The 25,919-nt window shown below is 42.8% G+C and overlaps 2 protein-coding genes across 2 annotated transcripts in view; one reads left to right on the top strand and one right to left on the bottom strand.

Annotated features, from left to right (window-relative positions):
* The window catches only part of SLC18A2 (solute carrier family 18 member A2), a 36,821-nt gene extending 24,798 nt beyond the window's left edge, over positions 1 to 12,023 (top strand). The window contains exons 11-16 of the mRNA XM_045803235.2: positions 326 to 404; positions 589 to 640; positions 1,294 to 1,357; positions 3,029 to 3,148; positions 3,286 to 3,419; positions 9,733 to 12,023. Of these exons, the coding sequence (XP_045659191.1) occupies positions 326 to 404; positions 589 to 640; positions 1,294 to 1,357; positions 3,029 to 3,148; positions 3,286 to 3,419; positions 9,733 to 9,837 (554 nt within the window). The 3' untranslated portion in view covers positions 9,838 to 12,023. The remainder of the gene's footprint in view (positions 1 to 325; positions 405 to 588; positions 641 to 1,293; positions 1,358 to 3,028; positions 3,149 to 3,285; positions 3,420 to 9,732) is intronic.
* Positions 12,024 to 12,510: 487 nt separating this feature from the next.
* PDZD8 (PDZ domain containing 8) overlaps positions 12,511 to 25,919 on the bottom strand; it is an 83,202-nt gene continuing 69,793 nt past the window's right edge. Inside the window, exons 4-5 of the mRNA XM_045803234.2 lie at positions 21,650 to 21,812; positions 12,511 to 17,618 (exon numbers count right to left, since the gene is read on the bottom strand). Of these exons, the coding sequence (XP_045659190.2) occupies positions 15,415 to 17,618; positions 21,650 to 21,812 (2,367 nt within the window). The 3' untranslated portion in view covers positions 12,511 to 15,414. The remainder of the gene's footprint in view (positions 17,619 to 21,649; positions 21,813 to 25,919) is intronic.

Below are 25,919 nucleotides of genomic sequence, written 5' to 3'. Positions count from 1 at the left end.
GTCACAGGGGCCCCCCTCCCAAGATGGGAGCTGCCCGTGTCGGGCCGTGTGTGCAACCCCCCCCCAGCACAGATGGAGGCGAGACGGAGCTGTTGATGGGGGGGTGCATCTCATTTGTGGAATGTCTCAGCCGCTTTGTGGGGACGGATCAGGCCTGTGGGGTCCAGTCTGGATCCGTCAGCCGCCGGATATTAGCTGCTCGGTGCAGGCCCCAGGGCTTCTCCCCGCGGTTCTAATCACCATCGTGGTGTCTGACAATTATTACTTTTTCTAACACTTGACTGATAATCAATGCTGATAAGGTGTCCTTTTCATAAATTTACAGGCATTGCTTTCTTGCCGGCCAGCATCTCTTATCTCATTGGAACCAATATTTTTGGGATGCTCGCACACAAAATGGGGAGGTAAGATGAAAGGCGCACAGTGCTCGCTCTGTTACAATAATGTAGCTCTTTGAAGCAAATTCTACGTGTTTCTGCCTCAGTCATTACAAGCAATTGTTTTGATTTCTATTGAAAATTTGGCCTGGGGGGAAAAATCAGAGTGATCATTTATTAAAGGTGTATTTTTGTGTTTTTTTTTTGGTAGGTGGCTTTGCGCTCTTCTGGGAATGATAATTGTTGGAATCAGCATTTTATGTGTGAGTAAAAGATGATATTGGACAAGTGGCAATGGTCTGTAAATAAAACTTTTGCTTTGGGCCAGAATCCCCAGGAAACTTCTGTAGCCGTTTGAATTTTGTTGGTAGTTGATCTGATGACATATTCCATTTTCCTCTAATTTGCTATCATCTTAAACCTTTTGGACAAGAGTCCCCAAAGAATATACTTTCATTTTATGTCAGCTGGAGGTTATTTAGTCTGTCTTGTTGCATAGTGTATATGTCACTACCCACCCCATCATCTTAAACATTACAGTGTCTTTAACCTCTTTCAGACAACTAGCTTCAAACAATAGCAAGATGTTTTTCTAGAATAAAACACCTTCTACCAATGGCCAGTATCTGCCGCGAGCGAGGCCTTCTGGTCCTTGTCAGAAATGGAATATGGTCCAGGCTGATCTCAACTCAGCAGTTAGCGAGTTTTTCCTTGGTGGTCGCAAAACCCATTTTGTCTTCAACTTTTAAAGACTTGGAGGTCCCGGTTCTCCCCAAAGCCTCCCCCCCTTCTTCCTCCCATTTCCTTCCGAAGGAAACCTGCACACCAGGCCAGAGAAAACATGTCTTTAGGATTTTCCCGGAAGATTTACTGTTGGATATCGTGATTCTAGTGTAATATTTGTTTCCTCTTATAGATTCCTTTTGCAAAAAACATTTATGGACTCATAGCTCCCAACTTTGGAGTCGGTTTTGCAATTGGTAAGTCACCTAACCTTATGCCTCAATTTAAAACTTTGTTTTCCCCACGACTAAGAAAGATTTCCTCTTACTGGGGCAGACTGTAGTCCCTCGACCTAAAATTTCCGGAAGCTTGAGAGGAGGCTGTGGGCGGCCAAGCTCGAGTACAGCCTGTCGCTTATCTACAGATAGATTCCTGCTTCTGCGCCCTAGTCATTAATTTCCTGAACACCAGGATGTTTAAAAGCCTGATATTTACAGAAACAAACGGACACTCCGTTGCTGCCCCTGGGCAAACAGGAGAATCCGTCACTCAGAGGGCGTTTGTTTGGGCTCAAGTCTGCGCACCGACCTGCCGCTGGGAACCTGGGGGGCAGAGACCTCACATGTATTTTGTATGAGGTCTGGTACAGAAAAGGTGAGCTGAGGTATCGATCACCACCATGCTGTGGGACTTCTCACCGGCAGAGGGGGCGAGCCTTTGTAATGTGAGGAACGGTCCGCATCTCGTGAACATTTCCCATAAATAGTACACATTTGTTTCTTCTTTGTAATATACAGACGGGGCTTAATAAAAGTAAACGCTAAATCTATCCCAGGCTAAAGGCAAGAACTGAATCTTTGGTACCGTGGAAAGAGAGAAGGGAGCCTCTGCGGACTCCCCAGGCCCCGTTAGGTTTGTCCTCACACAGCACCTCACGGCGTCAGGGACAACTGTCATTCGTGTTTCAACTCTTCGCGGCCCGTCCAGCTCTTCTGTCCCCTCTGTTCACCCCATGGCCCCAGCACCCTGCACGCGTTAGGGGATCAACAAATACTCGTTGAGTGAAAGAAACGTCCCGCCTCTTCGTGCCGCTAGTACTTGGCGGGGAGGGAGCTCACGTCGGAGCCCCCCGCTGGAGGGGTCCCCGGATCCGGCCTCATCGTAGCCGATCGCGATCTGCGCCGTTTTACGATGGGGAAGGCATGTTCGGAGAGAGAAGGAATGGCCGTGCTCACCCCGCCGGGGCCTTGAGCCCAGGACTCCGCACACATGCTCGCTCTTTATGCCGCCTGTCCCTGTGCTGAAGGAACAAGAGATTCTAATACTGGCCTCGGTGGTGGTGTGTGTTTGAGCCCCAACTGAGCAGCCCCTTTCCGTCTCTTCCCCGAGCAGGGCAGGGTGGCCCCTCAGACAGCTTCCTTGATACTTTCCAACTTCTTATGGTTTGTGCGTGAGGCAAGGGTTTCTGGATGGCGATGGGGTGTGTGAGGCTTGTAGGTGTGCCCCCCGGGTGAGGGCTGGGGGCCAGTGGACCGGAAGGGATTTAATCTGGGAAGCACCGGCTGGAAGCAGGTGAGGGGCCCACACAGCCAGTGGGCAGCACCTGACTGGCTGTGAAGCCTGGTCTGTGAGTCACCAGAGGACTGGGAGCCCTCCTTTGGAAGATGGGCCCTTCAGACCATGGAGGACAGGTGAGGTAAGGTGGAAAACAGGCAAAGGTGGCCTGGGTTCCGGTCCCAGCCTCAGCGACCTGCAGCCTGTCTTCAGTGATGGGTATGCCTTGGGCAGCCTGCTTTGAGACTCAGAGGTGGTGATGACCATTGGGGAAGAGCTAGTGGGGCTGTGAGGTTAGGACACAGTCCCTGATATTCCGCACATTTTTGGGTCACATCCGTTTTCCATAGACCATGTTCCTTGACTGTCCACAGGAATGGTGGATTCGTCCATGATGCCCATCATGGGCTACCTGGTCGACCTGCGGCACGTGTCTGTCTACGGGAGCGTGTATGCCATTGCAGACGTAGCGTTCTGTATGGGATATGCCATAGGTGAGGATGCTGGCTTTTCAGAACAGCCTGTTAGCTTAATGCACGATCATGCTGATTGCAAATTATTTAAACTTTTATATCTTTCTGTCTGTGAGACATCTGGAGAGAGGTTGATGTAATTCTCTGTTTCCTGAAAGGTCCTTCTGCTGGTGGGGCCATCGCAAAGGCCGTCGGATTTCCGTGGCTCATGACCATCATTGGGATAATTGATATTGTTTTTGCTCCTCTCTGCTTTTTTCTTCGAAGTCCGCCTGCCAAGGAAGAAAAAATGGTAAGAAAATTTTAAGACGTCGTCAAGTGTTTCTTGATCATTTTAGCATGGTCTTCTGGATAGTTTCTTCACGGCTTAGTTTATAAAATATATTTCTGCTCCGTTTGGGCAGAACTCCCCAAACATAAATGGTAAAGAGTTCCTTCTGAGTTTATACCACATGGGCCATATCTCTTTTACTATATCAAGCATTTTGTTTATAAATGTGAAGAATGACATGATTTTCGTACATAGGTTAGCAGTCCGTACAGCTCTTTCGTCGAGCAGACATGGGGTAGTTCAATGTAATTTACTTCAGTTCTTGAAAATCTTGAACATAATTTTTTCGCCTCCTGCGCCAGGTCCTAAACCTCGCAGCTTTCCGTGATAGCGTTTTAGTCCTTACTGCCAAGGATTCTGGAGACGGTTTTGGTGTAGATAAGGGTGTTTGGAAAACTCGTATAGGTGCCTCTGAGCACACGGGATCATGTGTCACCTTCAGGTTTGCAGTTTCATAACCAAAATCATAACTAGATGAAAGATATAGAATTGAGCATAAGGTGTTCCTCCTCTGAGCAAATTCGCTTGTTGATTCTCAACCTGAATTTTGAAATGCATTAGTCACGTTAACCCGACAGCCTTCATACCTGGTGGTGAATGAAACCCTCGCGTGGTGACAGAGACTCGTCCGACTGGAAGAGTGGTTTAGATTAAGAATGAATGAGATGACCCAGGCAGGGAGGGACAGTATTTTTGTGATTAGGAGTGGCTCTGAGGTTCACTGGCGACGTTCTCTTGGGGGTACTTCCAGAAGTTTTTTCTGAGGGGGGAACCGAAATGGGTCTCGATGCTCTGGCATTTCTCAAACTGCCCTTTTATGATTTTCCCCGAAGAGTGGGTTTAGGAACAGACACAGACTCGCCAGTTAGGCCGGGTGTGGCCTTTGTTTGTTTGGAACATTCTCTGTATTCGTTAATTCCTTCAATATATTTAAAAAACATCTTCAGCACCGAGCATCGGTCTATGCCCTTTACTGTTCAGGAAGTAACGAGGTGATTTTGAATCACTCATGACCCGTTCAGCGGAAGGGAAAGGAGTGGAAGGTGTTGTGGAACTCCCCTGATGGAAGCCACCCTTTCTTTCCTTCTCCTCGCTTCGATGCCCCCAGTTCTGAACAACCGTCGCGCTTGATCGACCGTCCGACCTGGCTCCCGGCCTGACCCCCGCACAGGGCCTTGAAACGCCTGCATCGGGGTCAGAAACTTCTCAGGGCAACGACTTAAAAACTCATTCTGTTGCCACCATAACAAGTTGATGAAGGCTGAAGGAAGGTTACTCCCGACCCTTTTTGACCAAAAAACAGCCAAATCACCTACAGATGGCTCCTGTCACCCGGGCGGCTGCTTAAGCTTCCTGGGAGATAGCGGAGGGCTGGTGTGGCCTTGGAGCCACGCTGTCGCGCGGGGAATGACAGCGTCTGCCTCACTGGCTGGCTGTGAGGATTTGGAGGAGAACCCCACACGGTGCTTAGCTCCGGGCTTAGCACACAGTCAATGCTCAATAAGCGTGTTACTCTTTCCAGGACCCCCCATGCTTCTTTCTTGCTTTTACCGAATGCTCTGATTTGCTGCCCGCCCAGAGGTCCCCTGGTCGCCTCCCTTTGTTCCCTCTGGGTGGTGAGCGCTTCTTTTTGCTGTGAGACCCCGGGACTGCTGAATGGGGTTCCCTAGCCAAGCCGTGGGCGTTAGCGGCTGCTGGGTTATCTGTGTGTGGGCAGCAGCGTGGTGCTTAATCTGAGGTGTCGGAGGAAATGAGCGAGGTCCGAGGATGAGCGGGGCATCAGCCCACCCACCGGCCCCCGCCGTGGGGTCCACATGGCGCCCGGCAGGAGGCAGGCCCCCAGTGCCTCTTCTCTCCCCTCATGTAGATCCGTGCTTTAGTTCACTTAAAAATGCCGAGGGACGTGGAAGAGACAATCTTGCGGGGCAAAGCAATAGGATCGCAGGTTTCCAGAAAGCCACTTTCACCGTTAAAATGTCAAAATCCTTAATCCGTGCCTAGAAAGAGGAATCATTAAAAACTTGAGAAAACGCACATCTCGCTGCCCGTAATTGCCGCCCATCATTGAAGGTATCACACTGGATTCCATCTGCCTAGTGGGACGGGAACCTTTGAGGGTGACCGACAGCTGCGGCCTGCTCCCGGAGCCCGCAGAGCGGGAAGAAACCTGATGATCGGGGGAGCGAGGCCGGGACAGCAGTGTGCCGCGGGGGAGACGGAATCGATTCCTGCCCACTTGAGAAAATCCAATACTGACCAGTGCGGGCGTTCAGGATGTGCACTTATCAAATGCAGGGGGACAGGAGGCCCGGAATAAGGCCTATAAACCGTAGCACATAGTTCCTGTATTAGGCGGCATTCTGATAATGAGGCGTTGGGACTTCAGCTGTTTTGTTTAGAAGGATCGAATGCTGTGTTTATGGGTCCCCAACCGTAGACTCATGACCTAGTATGTGAGCCTCGAGTGTTTCTTCTGTTTGGTGTTCGGTGTAGTCGATTTCCTTCTCGGTTTCTTTCCTTTTTTCTTTCTTTCTTTCTTCCTTTCTTTCCTTTCTTCCTTCTTTCCTTTCCTCCCTTTCTCTTTCTCTCTTTCTTCTTTTCTCTCCTCTCCTCACCCCTCCTCTCCTTTCCTCACCCCTCCTCACCTCGTCTCTCCTCTCCTCGACCCTCCCCTTCCCTCCTCTCTCCTCTCCCATAATCAGCACAGGTGGAGAAAAAGTCCTGTTTGTCACTCAGGTTCCTCTGCAAATAGAAGAAATAGCCGCTCTGCCATGTGAGGACAACTGTGTTTTAGTTACACGACAATGACAGGCAGCCCGTGACTCTCAAAATGTCTGGTTGAGAATAGCCGTGTGCTGGTATGGATATTTTTTCAGATTGAAGAATTACTTCTAGAGATAGGGCACGCGTCTGACATCTTACTCCTGACGTCTCTCGTTGTGGCCGAGACTGGAAAGTAGGCGTTGAGATCGCAGCTTGCTTTTCCCGAGCGACTCTCGGCTGCCTCAGTTGTCCTAGCGCGTCCTTCCGGCTACTCTGCTTCCTGGATGCAGGGGCCAGGCAAAGACCTGCCTGTCATCATCTGTTTAGAGAAATGTGTCCCTTAGCAGGGCATTTACGTAATGGACACGTAAATCACTAATCTTTTTTGGTATCTCTCGAAATCTCCAAGCCTCGAAGGCTTACCCTTCTGTGCTTTTCCTGTCTCATGTCCCAGCTGCACATTTAATTTATATACTTCATTTGGTCCAACAAGCCTTTTACCACTTTGGAGAGCCTCGCTCTGCTCTGTGAGAGGAAGCCAAGCGTGTGGCAGGGGTTCAACTCTCAGTAACTGGGCTCTGCTCTGAATTCAGACACCCTCCTCTTCCCTCTCTCGTCTTCAGTGGAGAGTCCGACTCGCCTTGTTCCCCAGCAGAGAGCTGACTTCAGTTACCTGGCGGGTCCCTGAGCCTCGCTCTCTGTGGCCCCTACGCACTTGGCTTACCCACTATATCCTGTCCTCCCTTCTCTGTCCCTGGCACTTTGGGAATATTACAGATACCGTCTGGCTTATTTGATCACGTATAACTTGTTATAAGAGCAGAACTGTTGCACAGTCTTTCAAAAGAGATTCAGAAGCCAGTAAGCTAGGTTCTAAAAGCTATGAAACAGTATTTCCAGAAAGAAAACTTATTTATCCGGAATAGGCTCTGTGTGCAAATGTGGTTTGGCTGCATCGATCACTTCTGACCTCTAAAGTCTGTCCACGCCCCCGTCATCAGTCTGACTGAACTTCTTCCCTTACAACACAGCTGTTTGAGTCCATACTAGGGGCCCAGTGTTAGGTTTCGGGGGTCTGTAAGAAGTCTGCATATATGCAGAGTCAGGTCTTATGGGGCTGGGTGAACCAAGAGAGAGAAGGCGGTTATGAGCAGGGTAGAACGATGGCCATCCTTCCCGGGGCTTTTGCTGCCTGTGGGCCAGGGATCAAGGCCCCTTACCTGGCATTCGGGGCCCTGCAGTCTGGCTCTGGTTGGGCTTCCCCATTAATATCTGTGTTCCTCAGTGTCAGACCTCTGTGGTGGCCAGGCTGGCTTGTTAGTATCTCTGTTTTTATTTTATTATTTTTATATTTATTGTTTTTGAGAGAGCGTGAGAGTGAGCAAGTGCACTAGTTGGGGGGGTCAGAGGGAGAGGGAGAGAGAATCTCAAGCAGACTCCATGCTGAGTGTGGAGCCCGATGCGGGGCTCGATCCCATGACCCTGAGATCATGACTTGAGCTGAAATCAAGAGTCAGCCACTTAACCGACTGAGCCACCCCGGCGCCGTGTCCCTGTTTTACCTAGTGGCTCGTTGAGTGGGTAGTTCCTGCTGTGCTCACAGGTCCTTTGCAGTGCCCATCCTTCCCAACCTTCGAGGTTCAGCTCGCGTCCCCTCTCCTCTGTACGGCTGTCCCTGAGCTGTGAGCATTCCACCTGTGAGTGCCGTGGGACCTGTCCTTCCCTCGCGGGGAAGCCATGGAGGGACAGGCCCTTAGAGGCATGGCGGCAGGTGTCCAGCAGGCTGTGGCAGCCATACGGCTCTGCTGTAGGTCTAGACAACACAGTATCACTATGGCGGTTGCTTCTCATAGCGTGTTGACACCACTGTCACAAAGGGTTAGGGACCTGAATTTCAGGTTTAACCTCCTCCCCCCAAGGGATTCCTGTACATGTTTCTTTGAGGATCACTGCCCTGCGGGGGTGAGACGTTGAGCTCTTTGGGGGTTAAACCTTTTGTGTAACAAGAATACATCCATATGGGGAGAATGTTCCCGGCGGACAATGTCTGTTGCCTCAGTTACTGAGTTTTAGAAATTGAGCTCTTTATTAAATACATGTATTCACTTGGCACAAAGCACCAAAAAAAGAAGAAAAAAAAAAAGTTAAATTTGCAGCTGACAATTTGAGCTGGCAGCCTGACTTAGAGGGTCAAGGAAGTCATTATCTTAACATGTCACCCAGGCAGATCATTTTAGAATTTCTCAGGAAACGAGAAATGGGTTAGCACTGAGCGGAGTCATGGACGTTATCAAATGTATGGGGCAAGACTGGGGGGGCGTCGCTGACAAACACCAAGATAGGTTGCGATAGGCCAACATGAGATAAATTTGAACAGATCAGTGTTTCCATGTAGATTTTCAAGCCGCACACAAGGATGTTGGGGGAATAGTTGATATGGAGGAAAACGCCGAAAGGCACGGCTGGTGGGGGAAGCTGTTCGTGGTGCCATGTCCTGCCATGCAGAGCTCTGTGCCCCTCCGCCTCGAGCAGGAACGGCCTCTGGCACAAGGCTCTCTGGCGCACATCTGCCCCGTCTGGCTGTTCATCCCACGGGCACGTTCTCTCGTCTCCGCGCCTGCGCAGGCGGGGATCGGCCTCCCCACAGAGCGCGCGTGAAGCGGAGCTCTTGCCCCAGGATCGCTCAGCACGGCCTGGCAGGGCGAGGGCTCGGTCTGCACACGCTCGAGAGGAGTCGTGATTACCGGCCGGGACTTACTGAGGATGTTTTCAACTGAGGATCAATGGACTGTTTGTTTTTCAGTAACAAGAAGGCACAAGGTTTTTATGTTCGTAAGAGTGTCTTTTTGTGTGTTTTAAATCCTACATTTGAGCAAGAGGAAGACACCCAGGATTTGGGGAGAGGTGCTCTGGAAATGCTATTTATGAAGATACGGGCCCTGTGATTAGTGTAGGGAAACCTCAGGGGCCATGGCAATGGTCTTAAAATATCGTAAGGGCGGCCTGTGAAGACGGCTGGAACCAGAACCAGATCCGTACAGAGAAACATGGGAGGCAGTTTGGCCTCAGGTGCATTTCCAGCAGGAGTTCACCTCATTAAGGATAGAGTGTGTCCTTACTGTGTGGCCACAGTGAAATCTGTGAACGGCAGTTGGACTGGGTGACCTCAGGATCCGCCGCACTGCCCCCCTCCGGTCCCAATTCCAAGATTCTAATAGAACTCTTCCTGAACGTGACCCACAGAGCCCTCGCTTCATGGCTTACAGGTTGCCCTGACTGGACCTCACGGTCCTGCCGGAGACCCCGTCTGCGGTCTCTTGCCCGGAACCCTCCCGGAGTGTGGAAGCCCAGGGCTCCTGGGCCAGGCCCCTGGCAGTGGCACCGAAGGACCGGTCGACCGTGGGTGGTGCTGGATAGAGCTTTTCAACTAACAGTCCTTAGAGATGGTAGGTTAGAACCATCTTATCTTTGCGAATCAAGGTTAATATATGTGTACTTTGCTCTCTTTCAGGCTATTCTCATGGATCACAACTGCCCCATTAAAACAAAAATGTACACCCAGAATAATATCCAGTCGTATCCAATAGGTGATGATGAAGAATCTGAAAGTGACTGAGATCCTCAAAAGTCATCGAAGTATTTAATTGTATAAAACCATGTTTCCAGTGAAATGAGTCCTCCAGAACTTAGTCCTACCATTCATCCCTGGTGAAAGCAAAACCACCAAAGGTTATTCATTCTTCTCCGTGGTTGTGATTGATTGCCAACAGCCTTATAAAGAAAAAGCAGCTTTTCTAGGGGTTTGTATAAATAGTGTTGAAAACTTTATTTTATGTATTTGATTTTATTAAATATTATACAATATATTTTGACGAAATAGATATAGTGTAAATCTATAAATATTTGAATCCAAATTGAATATAATTTTTAAAAAACTTACATTCATGAACACTTGGGCAAAAAAATCTTATATTTTTTCTGAATATTGGTAATGAGTGTTTAAGATTAAAGCACACATTATCTCCGAGACACTTCCAACATTGAGAAACTAGAAGGAAGTCTGAAAAACAGAATCAAATAAGACAGCATATGATGTAGTGACACTGAGTGTGGTTAACTTGTAATTACTACCCATATATGAGCTGAAAGCTAGTTATCTCAAATGCAGAGGACAGGAACTTGAGTCCGTCATCTTTTGGACTTACCCATAATTCGTAGCTGGCATTAGTTTTCTACAGAATCATCTACCTGGAAACAGACGGTTATAAATTATATATTTACATGTCATGTGGTTGGCAGCGGACACTAAAGCCAATAGGGAAAAATAGTAAATGTTCTGAAAGCAGAGAAAAGCACCCAGAAGTATAGTTATGAACAACTAGCTTTCCCTTTCAAACATGTACTTGTCTCAGGATGAAAGAAAATTGAGGGTAGATAGACCTTATACTGTCAAGGTTGTAAATTTAAGCATGATAGGATATATTAACATCTAGTTCAACTTTTAGAAATTTAAAAGGCTAATAGCTGCTATGATGTGAAAAAATCTGTATCTTTGATCTGTTAAGAGGTCATCCAAGTGTCTTCTAGGAATCTATTAAGTTTTGAATTGCAACTATTTTTTAGACTTCTGAAGGTTGTTCACATCAATGTGAAAACAAATTTTAAACGAAGATGGAGGAGGAATGAAATTATCTTGAATCACGTTAGGAAAACAGGTAAAAATAATAGGTCAGGACACATTCCCTTTCAAAGACAAAAACCCTAGAAACATCTAGAAATGTCTGTATATTCTTCTATCATCTAGTGCTGTATAACGTGGTTTTTCTAAGCATGACATGGACGTGCCTTTTCAATTTAACAGCAAATACTGTGTTAGCACTGAATTGCCATCTGGTTTTGTAGATGTGATTGGAGTGTGCAGATAGCATAGCAATGTCTCAGATAATACCCGTTAATTCTGTAGCTCTGCTATCAACAAAAATTCCCTAATGTCTGTACTGTGCAAAGCTAAAATTGTGTTTGTTAACTTGGACAAGGAGCAAAGAACTTTAGAACAGGGACTCGACCTCGTCATTCTCTAAGAGAGTAGCTGGTACTTTCTTTCCATTTGCTTTATGAAGCTTCTTGGACTGACTTGAAGTCTGGTTTTCAAGTGCAGTGTGGTGGAAGCAAACAAGTCTCCCGCTCACGTATTTGCACTGGGCAACTGACACAAATCTGACATCGTTAAGATGGCTCTAGAAGCACTCTCATATGGCTAACGTAAATTGGCAGGATTGGTCTCTACTTCCACAGGGGAGATCCTTCAAAAACGTGCTACAGATCAATTCTCTTAGAGGGTTTGTGGCTCTCCCTGACCACAATACTGTATGTTTTACTCCAATTTCATTCTTGCCTTTAAGGCTTCAGTCTCTTCAAGAATGACTGGCAGAGGCATACCCATTGTTGATCTCTAGAAAGAGCATAAAATACATGTGAGTTTTTCAGAACTGTCCTGGGAGCGAGTATCAATTATATCTGAGCGGGGGAAAATTACAAGGTCTTTTATAGGACTAATATTCTGGGGTTAGCAAGACTGTGAAGTGAGGCTTTTTGTTTTTCTTTTAATGTGTGTATCAGAACCGTGAACATACAGCTCCCTGAATGTTTTTTTCAGCAGAGGTGGGTTTTTATGTTTGTACCTGGCAAAAGATACAAAGACGTTAATGAGGTAGCAAAAAATATTCAGTTCTTTCTTTTGACTGCTAAGTGTATGTGCATACATGTTTTAGCTAGTTTCCTTAATAAATCTACTGAACACTACTGTGCCTGTTTGTATTCCTTTAGAAACCAGACGTGATTGTTGGAATAAAATGCCTAAGGTATTGACTGTGAATATCTAATTAAAAACTGTTCTTCTCTGCTTGCAGGCATCAGGTAAAATTCAGGTTAGTCTGAACCCTACATTTTGGCTTTGCAAAATTGACTTTAAATTGAAATCTATAACTAGTCCCATGGTGTCAGTGTGGAAAAGCCCAGTAAGTCACCCTTGCATTTCTAAAGTTATTGTTTTCCTGACTGTCGTGAAGAAATAACCGTATCTGATGGGAGTAACTAAGCTCTTCTGCACGGTAAGCCTGCAGGGCCCTGGAATCCAGACAACTCAGGGTGCGCGCGTGTCTTTTTCTGGCGTGAGACTCACAGGCGTGGGAATCGCAGTTTTACTCAAATCTCAGAGAAGCTCTAAACCTTCCCCAACCCTTCTATTTAAGGAAAGCTATTATCTCAATTTAGAAAGAAAGACAATACATTTTTAAAGTGATTTTAAATTTATTCACTTTTAGGGAAATGAAGATCTTATCTTTATAATCAGGAGCCAAGTATTTTAAAACTGCCTTTCAAAAAATCCAGATAAATTTAGAGCTTGACAGTACCCTCTAATTTTCAGCTTGTTTTCTCCTCTCAAAATCATAAAATGGCCAATAGTATTTCAGTTATTCTGATACTCGAATATAGGGCTTGATATTAGGAAATGCAGCATATTAATTCTGATTCCACAATAATGCTAAAATATTCAGCTTGTTTGTTTAACCTACTTCTTCACCTAAATACCAAAATACAGAAAATAATCTACTTATTTTCCTAATAAATAGGGCTGATCCATACATCTGAGATTTCACAGCTTAGAGAAACAACAGTAAAACCAGAATTGAATGCTGTTAGGCAAATTTCAAAATAGCAATTTTGTTTAGCAGAAGTGGACCTTGTGAAGAGCTTGTTTGCATGGCCAAATCCTACCAGGCGGTAATTTCTGAGAGATGTAGCAATCTCACCTCTTTCAGATGTTAGCAAATGAAGATATTCTTGTTTTCTGTGGTAGTTCTTTTTATTATTTTTTAGCTATCAATAACATAGCATGGCAGCAAGATTACACCAGGAATGTAATATAGAATACAACTGTTTTCACGGAAGCCTTACACCTCACTATCCCCTAGGGTGTTCGGAGTGACCCCCCCCCCCACCCCTACACTAAAGCACAACTGTGATGCCTCTGCCTGCCCCAGTAGATATAAAAATATTGCACTACATTAAAGATAGATTTTACAAATATTAGCAGCATTACTGAGCTGTTCATAATTGTGGTTCTACAGAGTTAAATACTTTCAAAACAGGAGATTTTTATGAAACCAAAATTTTGCATTATTTCTGCAGCTCTTTCAAATGCATCGGTTTCAGCAGCATGCTTGGATGTCACTAAAACTTCTGTGGTGTCATCCATCCATACACACCAGCCACTAGACACTGGCCTTCCAGGTCATCACCGGTAAGTTATTTTTCAGAAGATAAAAGTTGGTTATTACATTGGGCAGACTGTTTCAAGCACATGTTACAGAACTTCTGTTTAGCTTTCAGAGAAGGTGGTGTATAAAGACTTCTACAGGGTTTTTTTAAAATGCAAGCATGCGTAACAACAAAAAAGGGGATACACAGATCTATTTTTGTTATCAACTTGGCCAATAAAGGTACTTCCTAATATTTCACTTAAAAGTAGAATAACTTTTCTCCCTTCAAAAATGTTTTCCCCATTTGAGTCATACCTTTTCTGAATAGCTTTTACTGTTCAGAGCACTTCTGCAGTTCTGTTGTTCTCCTCACAACAATCCTGTGAGGTAGTTAAAGTATTGTTTATTCCTACTTTGGAGCTGGGGAGACCACAGCATGGAACCTTCGTGTGGTTATAAAGTTCATTAATGGCCAGTGGAAGAGCCTGACCTTAAACTCTTGTCTGGCGTCCTGGGCTGCAGACCTGGGCCAGAACCCTATTATGTATTACACTATGCCTCTTCTGCCGGCCATCGAAACTGTCCCACCTAGCTCGAAATTCATGTCAATCTTTACTCTATGTCAATTATCACAGTAGTTACTACAAAAGGAAAATAGACATATAAAAGGCTAAAACTTTTATGGTATACCAACAGAGGTCATGCTCACACATTTTCCCTCAGTTACTGGGGTCCACACAATGGACCAAGTATTGGAATAGATCTTTATTACCAGAGAACTGATTCCAATTCCTATGTATCTATACTATTTTTATTTTATTTTTTTTAAACAAAAGACTGTCTGAACTATAGACACGTTCAGAATGGCCACCATACCTTCAACCTGCAGCATGTCATAAAAGCAATAAATCTATCTCACATGATTCCTCTCTTTCGCAACATCGTTCTGCAAGAAAATGTTCCTAAAACAAAATAGCCAGACCCATTTTAAGTCATTTTAAGAACAGTCCTCTGAAACTTTATCCTTGACGTGCTTTATTCCCCATGGGAGAACTGAAGATGAAAAAAACCAGATGTTCAGAACTCCCATTTAAAAGGAGAAAGCATCATTTCGAAAGATTATATTTCAAAATCCTACTGGTTACTGTTTTTTTTTTTTAGTAATCTTCTCTACACATTCTTGACCAACTGCATTCTCTATTCCCTATTACATTTTGTTTTTCAATGCAACCTCTTCAAATTAATAACTGTATTCTCACTAAAACTGCACAGAAACTAGAAAAAAATTCACAGGAAGCAAGCAATATACATAAAAATTTTTTTTAACTGAATCATGTAATGGACTAAAGCTGCAGCATCCGCTTTTATGTTACATTTGGCAAAAACAAAAAACCACCCCCAAAACCCCAAAATAACAAAAATTTCAAGCAAGTAGAGATGTGAAAAACTTCCTAACACAAAGATTCAAAACCTGTTCCCTCAATGATTGCCGTTGTCAATTTGGGCATGCAGCAAACTTGTGACCGTGATGGAAATGAAAATACTTCAAGAATTTGGACAGTATCCTATTTTAACACTCATTCAAAACCTAAGATGAAGAAAAATAACACAATGAGACATCACACATACATAAACATGAAAAGTTAGCTTACATAATTACATAATTAGAAAAAGTTAAAAATAAATTAGTAAAAATAAATTCCCAGTATAAACCCAAAAAAGCATAGCTATAAATGCAATCTGAAACAACCAATTTAGTGAGCTGGCCATGTTTTCGCTGGAAAACCACCTTTTGCACTCTTGTTCTTACACAAGCAAATGGCTGTGGAGAAGCAGGCCGAAGTGCATTAGAAGAAGGCTCACACGTGGGTTATCTGTGGTACTTGAGATGCAACTTTCCTCAATCACTCAAAGCTTAAGCAGGCTGTCTGTCAAACAGACTCAGATGGGCCAAATAAGTCCTCTGATATGCCGCTGAATGGCTGGGAGTCTATTAGTTGGGTTATTTCATTATCGAGGTCTTCTTCTGTGTCATCTGTGTACTTGCTTATTTTTTTGGAGTGCTGGTCTAAAGACAGACTTTCTAAAGATTCGAGATCTTCAATGCCCGCCCTGTAGTGAATCATGAGCAGCGTCAGAGCTTGTAGTCTTTCACCTGATTTAGACAAAGCAGCAGAAAGAAGGGATTTTTTCCTTGATTCAGTTGCTTCTTTTTCTTCTCTAACAAGGGAATTATTATGTTCCAGCTCCTGGTCAATTTCATTCTGCAGTTTATCCAGCATGAACTCTAGTTTCTGGATCCTCTCTTCTGTAGGCAAGCCCCTGTACAGATCGCGGCCAATTTCTTTAACTGCAATGAACACGCTGTCGTCCAGACCACCCTCCTTCCTCACCAACTTTATCCCTGTGTTGTTGCCCCGTTTAGAAGGACTGTTCGCACCACAGGCCTCTGTGTCACTGCCTTCGTTGTCTGACGTGTTGGGTGTGTGTTTTGGCGAAGGTTCCACTAGATCAGTTCCTGGTTCCGAAAGGCGAGTTTTAGAGACTTGGCGCAAATTTAACAAACGAGAGCTCGTATTGATAATGTGTCTTGTCAAACCTGTTGTTTTATTGACTGACTTGCTAGCTTCAGCATCCACACGCGGAGGCAGGCCTAAGAAGGTTTCCTGTCCTTCCAGCCTGAGGTTTTTCAAGGTCCGGTCTATCCGCCTATCAGTTGCTCCACAAAGAGGAGTCTCCGTTAGACACTTTTCCTGACATTTTTTATGGCAAACGTAAGCACAGAACATACACTGGGAAGCAGCTTTAGTCCACACTTTTTTCTTACAGTAATCACACCAAGTTGGGTTCTGGAACTGGGTATCCTGGAAACTGTGTTTATTTTCTGTAAGACCCATCTGTCCAACAAAATGCTCCTCTTTAGGTAAGGCTGCAACCTCTTCGACCAAATGCAGTTCTTTTTCTTTCTCTAAGTTAGTAACTATAGGGTGGTCTGGTTCTCCTTCTTTCAAATATTTGAAGTGAATGGTAATGTCACCAAAGCAGAATTTGTCGTTGAATCCCTTCTGCATACTCAGATTGCGCAGTGCGGTTCTCGTGACCATTGCCTTCGGCGAGGGGGCTTCCAGTCTGAATGTTGAAAAGTACTCCATGTTTGCTGTAGCCAGGCACCCTAAAGCCACCTCTTCAAGTTTTAAGCTGACATGCCCCAAACAGATAAGACCCCCTAACTTGAAAGGGTCTCTGCACCACAGTGCGATGTTTAAGTATCTGTGGCAGGCTTCTATGTCGAAGAAACAGGTTGCTCTGGTTCGTGTCCATTTTCCTAGCTTATTACGGTAAGGAATTTCTGATGATTCCCACGTCTGAGGGTCATCCGAACTGTCCTTAGGAGGGCAGGAACTTTCCGAAGTAAAATCTCTCGCCACTTCTTGCTTTGCTAAGAACGGCTTAGATGCAGCTACATCTTCTGCGTGATCCGTATTTTTCGCTTGCTTTTCAGCAGGTTTATCTGCAGGAGGAGGAGGCAGCACCTTTTCTGGCTTTTCAGCAAGAACATCTGGTTCTGTCTGATTCAGAGTGTCAGCAGGAGGCAAAGGAACTTTCACTTGTGGGCGTGGTGGCACGGGTGGTTTGAAAGTGGGTCCTTGGGTGGGTTTTGACACTTGTGTCGGGTCTGTTATCTCAGAAGCTTTTAGGGCCAAGGGTTTATTTCCCTCTTTACACGGAGGTTTTGGTGGTGGTGGATGACTTCCTACAACTGATTTACGGTTTAAAACTGGTGATATCGTTCCAAGGGGCTTAACAGAAAGTGTTGTTGGAGTACGTTTGGGGCTGTGGGTTATTGATGGAGCCTCATCTTTGAGCTCATTCTGTGCTCTGACATCACTCGCCAGGTCTTCAAATTCAGAATCCAAATCTCTATTTTCGGCATCTACTGCCAAGCCCGCGGTTTCCTCTTCATAGTTTGGTTGGCATGAGCTTGACAGAAAGTTTTCTTCCAACTGTCCAAAATTATCTTGCAGCGCGGCCCCCTGATTGCTCTGGCCAACAGGCCTCTCATAATACACCAGGACCCGCTCCCCGGCCTGCTTGATCAGCTTCAAGACTTGCAGGGTAGAGGTGATTTTCACACCTGTTGTAAGGTTTCAAGAGGGAAAACATGTGAATTAATGCAATGAAAATCACCTAAGTTTGCTGAATGTAATTGCCATTAGTTCATGATTATGGAAAAGCAATACAGAAACGTGAATGATCTAATTCAGAGACCAATGCTGGAAATAAACTTAGCAAAACACTGTATTATGAATAGCAGACTCTTTTACATATTCTTTTTATTAGCCCTACCCATCAAACTAATCTTTTTATCAGGGCCAGAAAGAACAAAGAAAGCACAAATTGCTTTAAACAAGTTGGTTACTAAAGATAATATTCAGCTTAAATTTTCATTTTATTATGTTCTCATAGGTGGCTACATTAACACAGTTGAAATTCAAAAGGTACAGAAAAATGTGGAGTGAAAAATCTCCCTTCCACGTCTATTTCCCAACCATACCGTCCCTTCCCTGAGGCAATCAAAGCTAGCAGCTTCTTGGGGAGTCTTCTAGAGGTATTCTAGGTGTTATGTTTAAAGGCTTTATTTGTTTCCTGCCCTCTCCCACCCTCCCCCAAACGTACTTACCCAAGCTAGCCCTTTCTGTAGGACTTAGAAAAAGGTGAGAAGGGGTCTTTGCTTTCCAAAGGTCTTAGGGCCACCCTGAATAAATCAGAGTAACATCGGCCCCATCTAACAACCTGACTTCAGAGTTCCTCAGCCTTTATCTGCTCGTACCTCAGTTGCCCAGACAAGATCATGCTTTAGACCTATCACTTGGAATTTTCCACAAGGGTCTTGCATTTGCAATTAATCTCTGCTCACAATCTCCTATTTCCCACCTCATACAGTGCTGTCTGTTGCTAACTGAACCTGTTTTGAGGTCATTTCCAGGCCCAATCATTCCTCCTTTGCTGTCCTGGTCCAACTGGTCTCCTGACACCACTTGCTTTTCTCCCCAACCTTAGTCTCAAGATTTCCCTGATGTTCACATCAAGATCTGGGATTCTTCTGCCCTGGCCCTTTCCTCTTCTTCTACCTGGCCTTCTGATCCCAGCCTGCTAGCCCCATCTCCCTTTTCTGCTCCTGGGTTTACCAGCGGCAGCTGCTGCTAACTGACGCCGGCCATCTTCAGTGAGGCATTCGGTGCGCAGCAGCATTCTTTTGAATTGTTTCTGGTCTCTAAACAACTAAGTCTCCAAAACCCCAGCTTCAAACCCTCCCTATTCCCCTGAAGCCCACACTCCCTGCTTCTATTCTGCAGGTGATCTCTCCTTACTTACTGAAGAGATCAACAAGCAGCCACCTTTTCTCCTGGCCAGTCATTTTTTAGTATGAGCCTATCTCCGAGGACAAAGTAAGCCCTTTACTTGTACTTTATTTTTTTTATTTTTTAATATTTTCTTATTATGTTAGTCACCATACAGTACATCCCTAGTTTTTGATGTAAAGTTCCATGACTCATTACTTGTACTTTAAATCCTACTCCCCATCTCCTTCAGGACTTTGCTCCATCAGCTATCCTGGCTTGTATCTTTATTCCCTTCCTTCTTCTCCTTTAAAGCCTTTTTCTTGGTTTTCACGATACTGTATTAATTTGGTTCTGACCACCTCTGCTTTCTTTTTCTCCATCCGTTTATCTGTGCCTTGTACCAAATGTGCCCATGGTTTCATACGTCCTAGTTCTCTCCCTCTTTGCTCTCTCCCTGGATCACATCCACCTCCGTCGTTGCAACCGTCAACTTTTTCTTTGGTTGGTCTCCCCTGTTCTTCACCCTATTCCTACATCCCTAACTACTTCCGGAGATCAGCACCTGAATGTTTCCCTGATGTAACAAATTCAGCTTAGTCAAAACCCCTCTCTGATCTTCTCAATCTCCTGTCCTCACTATGTGAATCAACTTGCCACCCTCCCAATTAACCCAATCTGCACCCCACCCCACCCCAGAGACAGCTAATCCCCCAGATCCCAGCAGCTCTCAGTTCTGTCCGAGTTCTAGTCCTTTTCATCCTCTGTTCAGATCCACCTGGTCACTGGCTTCAGTTGCAAGAATCCACAGCTCCTTGATGTGACCCCTCAGATCTTCCCTGTTTTAATCACCAAACATCCTGCTCCCCAATTTTCCCAAAGCTTTGACTCAAAAATCTTTAGCATACAAACTCATCACACTGGAATCCAGAGCTTACTAAGGTGGCTCTCTCCATGATTCATCCAGCCTGCTCTCTCCCTCTAACCACACTATGTTCCAGCAAAATTGTAGTCTGACATATGTACAAATGAGAAACAAGTCCATCTCCTGAGCTGTTGGAAAACTTCAACTCAATCCAAACTCGTTCTTTGTGACTTAACACCTGGCTTCATCTCTTCCCCAACCACCAGGAGCTTTGTGGAGACAACCACTGTTCCTCTCAGGACTAGTTGGCCAAATCTGGACTCCTTTTCTTTTGCAGTGTTACAAATATACACAAAAGTAGAGGAAATAGAAGAAAAATGAACTCCATCATTGAGCTTCAAATATTAATAAGCATTCGGCCAATCTTATTTCAACTACCACCAATCCCATTACTATTTAAAAAATTATATACCCATATAAACAAATTATAGCTACAAAAAATAAGTACTATACCTGCCCCTTATCTCGATAAATATCTTATTTTTATAAATGTTAAAGGGGTGACCTTTACTTTTTCCACTCTACACATATTTATATTGCTTTCTGAGAATATTTATTTTTGAGAATATTTACTACATGTGTAACAAAAAAAACTCACCTTTCATAAAAGCACATTAAAAAAATATATCCTATAGGTAAAACCAGAACAACAGTATGTGTGGATATAAAAAATTCATACTGAATTCTAGTTTTTAGCTGAGGAGGAGTAATGTTTCTGTTATGTTATTCTGTGTTTATGTTGAACAACTATGTGAGAGGGGAGGTCTGTCGTCCTAAGCGCCTATGAACAGCAGCAGCAGCTGGGGGCTTGTGAGGAGTGCAGAATCTTGGGCCCCTGTCCAGGTCTGCTGAAGCAGACCCTAATTTAACTCCATGTCTGGGTGACTGGAGTTCAGTCAGAAGGTCTGAGAAGCACTGTTTATGACCCACCAAAGGGATTTCCATGTGAAAATATTCACTTAGTTGAGCTTCCAGGTGTGCAACTAAATGATTTTCATTATTTTACTGTCATGACGGCTTAGAATCAAAGGCTGAACATATAACTAAGGAAAACTCCTTGCTTTACGACCTTATCTACCTTGTTGTCTATCTTAGCTGTGAAAGAATATACCATATTGTCTTTGGAAGCTCAGCTATGACCAACCATGTGTTCAAGAAATCTCTTGACAAGCCTAGAATGGGGGCGGGGCAGGTACCACAAAGGCCTGAAAAGGTTTGGACTTTTTTCCCATTGGTGTGTACAGGGAGTCCTACTGCTTATTCATAAACAGCCAAGCAAATAATCTACGTATCAACAAAATTTATGTAGTTATCAATCTACCTGATAGGAAGGCATGCAGGGGACACATTGTTCCAGCAGCAATAGTGATTTGGGCTGTATTCTAATGACTGCATATTAACAAATGGCTGGCCAATCAGGGACAATACAGAGCCATCAATATGGGGCCACAGGACAGTTCAAGTGTGCCCTCTCGGACAAGGAATATTATTAGTCTCTTTCCTGTTCATTATCTAGTCCTAAGTGATGGGGGTCACAGTGCTAACACTGTGAATTTTAGGCCCAGAGTAGTTAGGTGGTTATATAGAAGGAATTACTGACCTGCCCTTTTTTTCATATTCATTAAACACTAGAGGAGTAGAAGGTGGGATGGAAAGGAAAATTAGAGAAGTTAACTGAAAAGTGGTCTAAAGATGAAGTATTTTACAGATTTATACGTAAGGACTAAAATGGCATTTGTGTTTTAAATTATTAAAAATCTGAAGGAAGCCTTAAAGTTAATCTCTTTCCATTTTATAAAAGTAACGTGCTCATAGAAAGAATGAAGATAGGGAAAACTCCCACATTTGCTCACTGATTTCTCTGTAAATGTGAAGTGTGTTACATATTAGCATAGTTACCTCCAATAGCAATCAGTCGGTCTCCCCGTTGAAGATCTGCAAGCGCGGCAGGCGAGTTTGGGGCCACCGTCTCAATTATGACATGCCCAGCATACCCGTCAGTTGACTGGACAAGACGAAGTGTAAGTCCAACACTCTGTAAATTCCCCTTTATTAATTCAACCTTTGATAAAGACAAAAAAATGAAAACAGTCAATGGGTTCATGGTAGAGGAATAAGAAGACATCAGCACACTGAGAACACTGCAGCTGATGCTGACTTTTGTACCATGGTGACTATTTTTACAGACAAAAGAGGGGGAGATCTTTAGGGCAACAATTAAATTAACATATGCTCAGACTGCATATTTGGGGTTCAAAAACATTAAACACTTTCTTACATTCAGCGTGTCTTATTTAAGATCCATTCTCACTATAGAGTATTTGGAAACAGAAAGGCAAAATGAAAACACTCCTAATCACACCATCCAGAACTGTTGTATGTCATACTTTCTAATATATATATTTTAACACAAAATTAAGATCCCATTGTGAATATAATTCTGAATCTTGCTTTTTAAAAATATAACTGGAAATATCTTCTATGTCATTAGATGTGCTTTGGAACCTCTTTTTTTTTATGATGTATTGTTAAATTACCTTTTGTGGGGGCAAAGTGAAAGACTTGACATTTGTTTTATTAACAGGTATCTTAATGAGCTATCCTTCTCTAACTCATCAAGATCGTTTTGTTTTCTAAACAAATGTCACCTAATTTATCAAAATATGTGTTCCAGATTCACATCATCTGTGAACTAAAAAGACAACACAACATGTTATATCCTCATTTAAATTACGGATTAAAAAAATAGATTGAATGCTACATCCATCTAGATGACAAGAACTCAATCTGTGTTTATTAAGTTAAATAAATTACAAATCAGTCTAATTGTATTATCATTTAGCCCACGTTTCTTAGTTCTGGTCTTCAAGAGATTTCATGAGGGACTCTGCCAAATAACTTGCTAATATCCTAATATATCACTGTCTGTATTGCTTTAATAAACCCTACTTTTAAAAGCCAAAAATTTAATTCTCCTATCTAATGGTGTTGGTTAGTAAAAGAGACCTAACTGGAAATTGTTTTTTAATATGACGTTACTAGATTTTGTAAAGTTGCTTTTAAATTAAGGAAAATCTTAATCACATTATGCTCAAGAAATGAGAAATGTAGTGAAGTTTTTGATTACATAAAGGTTCACAAACAAAAAACCTGTCCAAAACACACATGTATTTAAACCTCCAAAAAACCTCTAATTCTTGCCTTATGATATAGTAAATAATCACCTTATAATGTTAATAGTGGTTTTCACTGTAAAAAAAAAAGCCCTTAAGGATACATTCTTTCAAATCCATAAACATAAATATATTCTTAATATACAGAGTGCCAAAGCTAAAACTTTTTACAAAGTAACATTTTCTAATATGAGAAACTTAACAGTACCAAATGGGCAAAAAACTAAATTTTATGAGTCTGAGAAATGTAAATTTTAAAAACTAACACTTGGAATGTGTTTTTTGATGATTTATTCTTTGTTCTTAACATGGAATAGAGGTTGGGTGGATGGGGTTGAGAAGGGAATTAAGGCTAGAATTGATTTTGTCTAACTGAATTTATTTTCTATATACCAATCATACTATTCCCTTTGCTTTTCTTCTTTCAAATGATTCTTGAAGTAAACATTCCAGATGGAAAAGGATAAGGTTTTCAGGAGAAATAATAAGGGTAGATAATACATTACTGCCTGCCCCCCCTTTTACTACTGATTAATAGTAAATGCTATTGATTTCATACTTACACAGGGAACCAAACTTAAGACACTATTTCTTTCACCTCTTGTTTTGTTTCCTTTTTTTTTTTTTTTTAAAGATTTTATTTGTTTATTTGAGAGAGAGACAGCCAGCGAGAGAGGGAACACAAGCAGGAGGAGTGGGAGAGGAAGAAGTAGGCTCCCAGCCGAGGAGCCTGATGTGGGGCTCGATCCCATAACGCCGGGATCACGCCCTGAGCTGAAGGCAGACGCTTAACGACTGAGCCATCCAGGCGCCCCGTTTGGTTTCCTTCTAAACTCACAGTGCTGACCTATCTAATTTTGGGATTACAGGTACAGTCTTCTCTGAAACAGAGACTTAAAAATCTAAGATCTGACAGTAAAAGTTCTAAGAGTATAAAAACACCTCTTAATTAAAAACCTGACAAAACATTTAAAAATGAGTATCACACAAAAATTTTTAATGTGAAATTTATGATAAAGTTTACAAGACTATCCAAATGATACCATGGCTTCTGGAACAAAACTGACATCTCCATTGGGATGAAACTATTTTTAAACAAGAATATAGCCAAAAATAAAAAATTCTCCTCCATACACAGGTATCTATAATTTAAAATTATATATATGACTATTGGATATACCATGCAGCTATAAAACATATACCAAAATACAATTCTTTAAATGACAAGGTGAAAATAAAACAGAAATCCTAAATATTTTTTATATATCTGCATGTGGCACGTATCCCCCTGAAATATGGGACACCTCATTACCTGAGAGGTTTTGGTTTTGAAATTTTTATTATGGAAAATTTTAAATATATACAAAAACAGAGAAGAGGGAAAATGAACCTTGTGGTAGGTTATAAAATCTGGTCACAAATTACTATCCTTGTATGTACGTTCCTCTGCAATGATTCCCTTACCCAACCTGCCATTAGAAGTGTAACTTGTTTCTCCACCCTTCTCAGCAACCAATATAACCAGAAAAAAATAAGCAAAGACAAGACTATCTGAACATTATCATCCCTGACATAAGTGACATTTAAATAACATGTTACCTAATAATGACAAATACACATTCAAGTGCACATGGTAAGTTCACCAGGATGTGCTAGGTCATGAAGTAAGTGTCAATAAATTTAAAAGACTGAAATTCAAGATATGTTCTCTGAATGGAATTCAATTAGTAATCAACTGACAAGATAACTAGGGAAACCCCAAATATTTGGAAAGTAAAACAATACGTTTCTACATAATTCATGGCCAAAGAAGGAATCAAGAAAAATTTAAGAACATTCTGAATGGAATGATGAAAATACAAATTATTAAAATCTGTAGGACGCAACTAAAGCTGTGTTTACTAGGAATTGATAGCTTTCAGTGCTTATACTAGGGGCAAAAAATCCAAAATTAGTGACCTCAGTTCCTACATCAAATCAGAAATCTCAAAACAGAAGGAAAGAATAAAGAGCAGAAATCAATGCAATATAAAAACAGAGAAATCAATCATAAGAGCTGATTAATGAAATAATAAAAGTGATAAGCCTCTAAGCCAGACTCATGAAGAAAAAAAGAAAAGACACATTACCAAAATCAAATAAGAGGGACCATCACTACAAAATCTACAGGCATTAAGAGAATTAGGCCATATTTTGGACAATTTGATGCCAACACATTTGACAACTTAGATGCACTGGAAAAATTTCCTCAAAAGATACAAATGACAAAACCCCCACAAGACAGAAATTTTGGATACCGCCATGTCTACTACTTATCAAATTCATAACCCCTCCTGTCTCCCCCCCCAAAACTCCCAAACTCCAGGTCTAGACTGCTTCGTTGGTGAATTCTCAAGGAAAAAACAATAGCAATCTTATCTGGAATCTTTCCAAATCATATGTTAAGGCCAATGCTATCCCCTAATTCACAAACCCAGACAAACACAAAACAAGAAAGCAGAACTACAGACTAATATTTCTAACGTTCAAACACTGAAGAAAAATTTCCTAAAAACAATTTTAGGGAATTTAAGCTAACGATATATAAAAAGGATAATAATAAAAAACAAGTGGAGTTGATTTCCAGGAATTTAAGTTTGATTTAAGCAGCCAAGAATCAATCAATATAATTTACCATATTAAGAAAACAAAAACAGGGGCGCCTGGGTGGCGCAGTCGTTGGGCGTCTGCCTTTGGCTCAGGGCGTGATCCCGGCGTTATGGGATCGAGCCCCACATCAGGCTCCTCCACTATGAGCCTGCTTCTTCCTCTCCCACTCCCCCTGCTTGTGTTCCCTCTCTCGCTGGCTGTCTCTATCTCTGTTAAATAAATAGATAAAAATCTTTTATAAAAAAAAAAAAAAAAGAAAAAAAGAAAACAAAAACAAAACAAAGAAAAGTCCCGAACAAACTAAAAATACAAGGGGACTCTTAAACCAGATTATGGACATCTACAAA

This window comes from Ursus americanus, chromosome 6 (genome assembly GCF_024610735.1).
Source record: "Ursus americanus isolate L20-20 chromosome 6, mUrsAme1.1.p, whole genome shotgun sequence".
Taxonomy (NCBI): domain Eukaryota; kingdom Metazoa; phylum Chordata; class Mammalia; order Carnivora; family Ursidae; genus Ursus; species Ursus americanus.
This window is presented reverse-complemented; position numbering and strand designations above follow the sequence as displayed.